Consider the following 7,957-nt stretch of genomic DNA (forward strand, 5'->3'; position numbering starts at 1 on the left):
GATTTTTAAAGAACCTCACGGACCCAAATCTCATTAAAAGTCAAGACGTGTTCACTGTCTTGAGATACATCTCCTATAACAGCTACGGCAAAACAATGGCTTGGGACTGGGTACGTCTCAACTGGGAATATTTGGTTAGCAGGTAAGTGCATAGCCTCTCAATGCAGTTTACTCTCTCTTTTAGTATGGTTGAGGGGTTGTTGGTTTTTTGCACTGGGAGTGGGGGAAATATATATGTGCAATGGCTTCCATTTTACCATATCCACTTGCCACTGAAGCTAGAAAAGTGCTGCCTTGCTCTCCCTTCTTGTGAAATCAAACACACCCTAACAATAATGATATTTGCACAATAAATCTAGGAATAGTGTTTATGCAGGACCTTCCCAAGACATTTTTGTTGCCTGATCCAAGAGCCATGCCCCAGAATCTGCAATATCACCGACGCGGCATGCCTAAAGAGCAAAACCCATGTTGGGATGAAGCTGCCAGTGGCGGACCTTGGGGGTCTCAAATTTCAGTAGCACCCTGTGCAATGCCAAAATCTGCCACATCCTCCCCATCTCTCACACTCCGTTCTAAATCATAGTTGTGGCGTCCCCTGTGGTGCCCCCAAAGCTCCATGCCCAGTGCAACCAAACCAGTTGCTCTTCCCTAAATCTGCCAAATTGAATTAAGGTAGCCTCTGAACATATGCATCAGAGTCTAGGGCCCAATAAAGGCCATACTGGAACAGCAGATGGAACAAACTGGTCATGCAATGGAGACCCAGATCCTAGGGGTACAAGAGAATAGCTTTCCATTCCTACTCCTCACACTGCCTCCAGGTTCCTGAATCACTGATGCTTCTGCTATGGAAGCTGTAGAACATCTTTTGGAGCAGGGTTGGAGAACCTGTAGTCTTCCAGATGCTGTTGGACTCCAACTCCCATCATCCTCAGCCCACATGGGCAGTGGCCAAGTGTGATGGGAGTTGTAGTTCAACAACATCCAGTTCTATAATCTGTACTGCAAAATATCATATTGAAATAGCATAAATAGCCAACACCGTGCTCTTCAGATGTTGCTGAATTCCAGCAAACCAACCTTGAGCTCCTTGGGGGAAAGTTGGTATATAAATGTAATAACTGTGGAGGTAAAACACAGCCACGGTGCCTAGCAGCCACTGACCACCTCACCCTCCATGAACTTTCCTCTAATGGGCAGGAGCAACACTACAGTAAGGGCATTATGGGAAATTTAAATGGCTGCTTGCCAGGGCAGGCATTAGTAGTGGTGAAGCCCTGGCTGCTGCCCAAGGATGCTAGGTGCTGGTGCCAAACCTGACTGGCACTGAATGGTTTTGTAGGGCAAATCTTTCTAAAATGCCTAAACTGACTTGGTTTCATAAAAGGTACAGAGCCTTAGCAATAACTTCTAATATCCAAGTGGAAATTTTCCTAGGTCAAAAATGTGAGAAGATGCACAAAACGTCCATAATCTCGGGAACCTTTGCTCTCTTTTCTTGAATTCGAGAAATGTATCTGCCAACAAAGAACAATACTTTGTACACCACAAAAGGGGCTCCAGAAACATGTATGCCACAATCTCTTACAGTGTGATGCTATACCTGGCTACTCAGAAATAAGGCCTACTGAATCCAATGGGACCGTATATGTGTGCATAGGATTGCAACCTTAGCTGTTAAGAGTTCCACAAGACAATGTGTTGTGATCCTAATAAAATTTACCTCCCCACCCCTCAACACACGCCTGCCATTATTATTATTAAGCAAGAGATGTGGTTTATAATGACACTTTTAAGATCTTCCACTCTAAAGGCATTAGGCTACACTCTGCACATAGCTACCACTTTAAAGACATTAGGTGGGTTTTTGTGAAGAAACAATAGGATAACTTCCTTATATGCCTATCTTTACTCTTAGGGAAAGGGCTGGATGCAAATGAGAATAACAGCTGGAAATGAAATATTTCAGAAAGCAGAGCACTGAAATTATTTATTGTTCCCTTTCCATGCACTGTTCCATGCAGCTTTAAAAATTAAAGCTGATATACTTTGTGCCAGAAATTCAAAACATGCGGCCTTCCATATATTGTTGCATCCCAGCTCCCAACCAACAAGGACAATGATCGAGGGGGATAAGAGGTGTAAAGCAACAACATTCAGAGGGTCACCAGCACCTCATGCCAGCTTTATCTAGATGCATCTATAACAGGCTTCTGTTATCTTTTCAGATACACTCTCAATGACAGAAACCTTGGTCGCCTAGTGTCAAGAATAACAGAAACCTTCAACACAGACCTTCAGCTTTGGCAGGTAAGGGAGCAGTCTGACCTTCCAGCTTTCTAGCTAAAATGATGATAGTCAATGTGGAACCTTCCCAACGGTCAATGGATTACAATGTCCATCATCCCGGACCATTAGTTACACTGGATGGGGCTGTTGGGAGTCCAACAATATCTGGCAGGCATCACATTGGCTACCTCAATGTTAAACCAGAATGCCATAATGCTTCAGGATGTCTGTGTATATTGTGATAGATCTATATTGCAATCATAAATCACTTAAAGGCTGCCTGGGCAAAACTAAAGTGCCTTTCACAGACATGAGGAACACAATAGCTAACCTCTGTTTAGTGAAACCAATTCATTTGAACATTTCTGACAAGTAATAAGACTTTGGAAAATCTTTAGACCATCCACATTAATGGGGTCATTCTTGAGGCACATATATACTAAATTGGTAGGATTACATCTGGAGCCTCACTGATTTGGTTGTTTCAAAAAGATCCGTCTGCCATCTAGGCCAGAAAGATAAGAGCTGCTTCCAAAAAAAAACAAAAAACAAAAAAAACAGCATTCACACAGAAATCTCTGATTGCAAGACCAACCAACATGGTAGCCTCTGGATGTTTTTGGGCCCCATCAGCATCATTCGGCATAGCCAATAATCTGAGATGATGAGAGCTATAGTCCCATCTGGAGGGCATTACAGTGGCTATCCTTGAATTAGGGCATAACTCTGCACTTTCTCTTTACTCTTGATTACATAGACCAGCAGAACAACAGTCTATACAGTACTAGCTCTCTTTTCACTGATACACTAAAGCATAGTTTAATGCCACAGGCATGAACAGAAGTGACATGCATACACTCTCCGCCTGTGGCACAACCGTGAGAGGGAGGCTGAAAGCATCTCCTTCTTGTTATAAACAAACTGGAGCTCATGGTTATGCTCAAGCAGCAGGGAACTCTGGCGAGTTTGAACTATGGTTTGCTAACGAGCCATGACCCATAAACCACAGCTTCACCCTGGCTTTCTAAAACAAAATCGGAGTTTAAACTAACCAGAGTTTCTACCAGTTCAGATTTAATTATGAACTTCGGCTAGTTTTAAACAGGAAGCAAATGTTTCTCCTCATGGACAAGCTGCAAGAAGAGAGGGGAGGAGAAGCACATAACCCTGAGCAGGCTCATTCATGTAGTACCAAACCATGGTTTAGCATGATGCCCCTGAACAGGTCAGCTCATTTAGGCCAGGAGTGCCATTCTTTAAAATCAGCTGGTTTGGATCAGGGCCAAGGCAGGAGTAGCAGATCTAATCCTTTGCCCTGGTGCCAATTCTTCCATTTATATTCCCCCCTGAATCTGTTATTAGCATATTTGGGGAAGGAGCAATTTAGATTGTGGCTGTTGCATTGGAAGAAAAGGTTATAACAGTCCCCTCCCCCCCCCCCCCCGCTTCATGCTGCAGCTCCTGTCTCAACTGGAGACTCCCATATCAGTGTGTGTTTGCTTGTCTGTTTCAAGAAAGAAAATACAGTCATACCTCGGGTTACAGATGTGTCAGGTTGCACGTTTTTGGGTTACGGACGTGCCGAAACCCGGAAGTACCGGAACGGGTTACTTCCGGGTTTCGCTGCTCGCACATGCGCAGAAGCACTAAATCACGCTTTGCACATGTGCAGAAGCGCCGAATCGCAACCCGTGCGTGTTCAGGTGCGGCGCTGCGGGTTGCGAACGTGCCTCCCACACAGATCATGTTCACAACCCAAGCGTCCACTGTAGTAGGAAGTTCCAAATCAGTCACTGAACACCTTGGAATGCGTCATTTGTCCCCAGATACAGTGGCAGGAAGAGGGTTACAACATGATAAAATGAGATGAGATGATCCACAGCTCTGATCCACACTGCAGGTGTAGCCAGGTCCTTCTGTCATTCATTCTGTGGCTCAGATGCATATCACCCAAGCCAATGGTTGCAAAGCCCAGTTTCAAATTGCACAGGGCAGCTGTATATTCACATGTATCTGATATGCAGACCCAAGATAAGTTAGACAATTATTCATCTTCTAGCAAACCAGTTTTATCATGCAAATGAATGCACATGGTTGTTGTTGTTTTTTTCTTAAGATGGAAAACTTCTTTGAGAAATATTCTAATGCTGGAGCTGGAGCATCTTCCAGGACTCAGAGTATTGAAACGGTGAAGGGCAACATTGAATGGTTAAAGCGATACCGAGAAGAGATCGCAGCCTGGTTTCCGAATTAGACTTGATCATCCTTTGTACCCTAAACTAATCTTTAGGACTTTCAAAGTACAGCAAAATGAGGATTTGTAGAAATCCTGCTTTCAGACCCTGATAAAGCTGCCAGTTCTGTCAGAAGGAAACAACATGGGGATAGAGTAATTTATTGAAATGTATGTTTAAATAAGCCAGACAGGAATGCTAGCTCCTCAAAACATCGAATGTCCATTAATACATTTGTTCTCCTATTAGTGGGGCTACTTATAGAGTGAAAAATTATCATGCTCACATGGCTCATTAGATTACCCTAGTCTTCTTTGTGAGGATCACTGGTGTGTGTACTTACCACACATAGACGCACACTCCTTTGAAAACGAGTCCTTTGTTTATCCCAAACCCACATTATTCCATGTACTCAGGCCACCCTTCCAAACGTACCTTAACAGCGATCCATTCCAAATCTAGAATTTTTGCCTCTGGCTCTCCTGAGGAAAATTAGATGAGAAACTTTCTCTCCCTCAGAGGACGTTCATGCTTTGTAAAACCATCCTCAAACACATTATCCTCCACTGTATATACAGGTAGCCTATTATTTCCAGCCATTTGCAGCATTTTGTAACGATAGCAGGGCAGTAAAATGACACTGCAAAGCAGACTGTGGTATCTGCGTGTTGCCCAAGTGACCCTGGCGAAGCCATAGCTTCATAGGGTACCTGATCTGCATACAGAAGGTCTCACATTCAAGAATTTCAGGCCCGAATGTAACATGCAGTCAAATTACATAGCAGACAGCTATGTATCTTGTTTTTCCTTAACTAGTTAGAGGTGTGGGAGAGCCCTCTAAAGGCAGCGTGTGGCAAGGGGTAGCTTCTCCCTTAATGCACAGACCTAAGATTAGAATGGAGATCGCCCCTCCCCACAAGACTTAGGTACCAAAAGCAACCCCCCCCCCAAAGCAGCCTCAACTGACCTTGTGCCCTCCAGGTATTTTGAACTTCCACCAGCCCCGGCTAGCATGAGCGCTGTGTTATGGTGGTTCCAATCCTACCCACACAGCCATGTCCAGAGAGCGCAAGTGTCGCATATTGTTCATTCTGCACCTGCAAGGAGTTGATCCTTCAGTGTGGTGGCTCCTATGCGTTGGAACTCCCTGCCTGTTGATCTTAGGCAAACATTTTCACCACACTGCTTTCAGTGCCTGCTAAAAACTTTCTTTTGTTTGCTCAAGTGAGCCTATCCAGAACTGTAAATTTGGCATGTATTTTAACATGTAATTTTATTTTCTAATGTATATCTTTGAAAAACTGCTCATTTATTTTATTTTTTAAAATGTTAGGCTGGTTGTTGTTTTTTCAATATCTGGTTGCATCAGTAATTTTAAGGGTATATTTTATATTTTATAATTTACCTGTTAAACAAACAAACAAACAAACATCTTGAGGGCACCAATATAATGAAAGCATTTCTGAAATTTCCAGTCCAGTACAGGAACGAAAAACCTCCCTTTCCTGCATGCTGCCCTCACAGTGAGAATTCATCTTCCCCAATTAAGTAATGAAGGAAAAATAGACTGCCTGCTATGTATTAAGTCAGGGCAAGCCAACATTGTGCCCTCCAGAGGTTCTTTGCCTGCGTCTCCCATCACCCCTGATGGTTGGCCATGCTGCTGGCAACAGTAGTGACCAGCAGGGAAACGCAGGTAGTGGGGTGCTGCTCACCTGGCGTCCCAGTACTGCACATTGCTGCCACTTACTGAGAGTCATAGAATTATAGAGTTGGAAGGGACCACGAGGGCCATCTAGTCCAACCCCCTGCAAGGCAGGAATCTTTTGCCCAACATGGGGCTTGAACCAGTGGCGTAGCGTGGGGGTGCAGGGGGGGCCGGCCGCACCTGGCGCAACATCTGGGGGTTAGGGTTAGGGGGCACAAATCCACGGGTTAGGGGGCGCAAATTACTTGCATTGCCCCGGGTGCTGACAACCCATGCTACGCCACTGGCTTGAACCCACAACCCTGAGATTAAGAGTCCTGTGCTCTACCAACTGAGCTATCCCAGGCCCACTGGGAGGGGGAAAGCAGCAGGGGGCTCACTACAGTGTGGCTGCTGTGCACACACCAAGTTCCCAACTTGGGATGCTTAAACTAATTCAGGCTTGACGGTACTGGCTCTTGCGTGTGCCTGCTTATTACCCATAAACTCCTTAGCATTCTGGGTCCTTAAGAAAGTGGGGAGAGAGAGAGGGAGAGAGAGAGAGAATACGTTAACAAGGAAAATGTAACACTTTGGCTGCAAAACCTTATGCATTTTCTGGAGAACCCAAGCAGCTAGTTTGGAAGCACCTTGGGGGTGCCGAACCTTCCATCCACTGTATCGTGCTGGTCCTTGAAAAAAGAATTTTTCTAATTCTTATAAGCAACTCTCTCGTGGTTCTAAATGTCCAAAGCCAATGTTGTGTACACAAATTTGCTAGAAGGAAAAAACACACACCGTAATGAGCAGTAGTACAAATCAAATTAGTAAACAAAGGCAGGAATTAACTAACATGGGTGAAGAATGCAAAATGTCTAGTCAGTTTTCATCATGATGTAGGAAGAGCAGCCCCTAGTGGCAAAGAGAAGTCATTACAGATAAACGTTCAATATTTATGCACTAGGAACTGTCGTGGCCATTTGTTGTCCAATTTTCTACAAGCCACTAATCAGAGTCAAATAATGTGATACATAGCACAGCAATGTTTTATCGTGGATCCATTATTTCATCCTAGTCAGAATTCCAGAATGTCCCAATCAAACTAATCCATTTCGGGTCTTCATTTGGTTAAATATATGCCTGTATAGATATTGATGACAATAAAGAATCCTGTGTTCGTTCACTTGTTTTAAAGTTCTGACCTGGGTGTCTATTATTTCTGAGTGCAACAAAAATAGCATTGGCAAAGACAGACAAATAGACATAGCTCAATACTCCCTGCAATCCAGCAAATTCCCCCAAAATATTCACACCTCTAAATGAAGCAGGGTTCACCTGCTCCCCGGGTCTCATCCAATCTATTTGGCATCACCGATGCCACTAGAACTGAAAAAATAAAAGGGCTTTTGGCCTGGTGTCTCAACCCACAACCCTTTGACACAGGGAAGTAAACAATTTCCTTACCAGTCATGGCTTGCTTTGATTATAGAAAGGCAGCTGAATTTTGGTAGATGAAACTCAGTGTTGATTTTCCTGTAGGCTTCCTAACAGAGGATCTCTGTCAGCTAGCACTGATGATTATTCTCACCAGCCAGTAGTAGAAAATGGACATAAGAGCCTGCTGGATCAAGCCAAAAGACCCACGTAGTCCGTCACTCAGTTTTCACAGCAGCCAATGGGAAGCCCACGAGAAGGAGCTGAGCATAACAGAAATCTCCCCATTCTTAGCAACTAGTACTCAGAT

The 7,957-nt window shown here is 44.1% G+C and overlaps 1 protein-coding gene across 1 annotated transcript in view; it reads left to right on the plus strand.

Annotated features, from left to right (window-relative positions):
• Nucleotides 1–6,369, plus strand: part of ENPEP (glutamyl aminopeptidase) — a 68,568-nt gene extending 62,199 nt beyond the window's left edge. The window contains 3 exon segments of the mRNA XM_082237132.1: nucleotides 2–142; nucleotides 2,232–2,313; nucleotides 4,409–6,369. Of these exon segments, the coding sequence (XP_082093258.1) occupies nucleotides 2–142; nucleotides 2,232–2,313; nucleotides 4,409–4,546 (361 nt within the window). The 3' untranslated portion in view covers nucleotides 4,547–6,369.
• Nucleotides 6,370–7,957: the final 1,588 nt, after the last annotated feature.

This window comes from Podarcis vaucheri (genome assembly GCF_965113315.1).
Source record: "Podarcis vaucheri genome assembly, chromosome: 9".
Lineage (NCBI taxonomy): Eukaryota > Metazoa > Chordata > Lepidosauria > Squamata > Lacertidae > Podarcis > Podarcis vaucheri.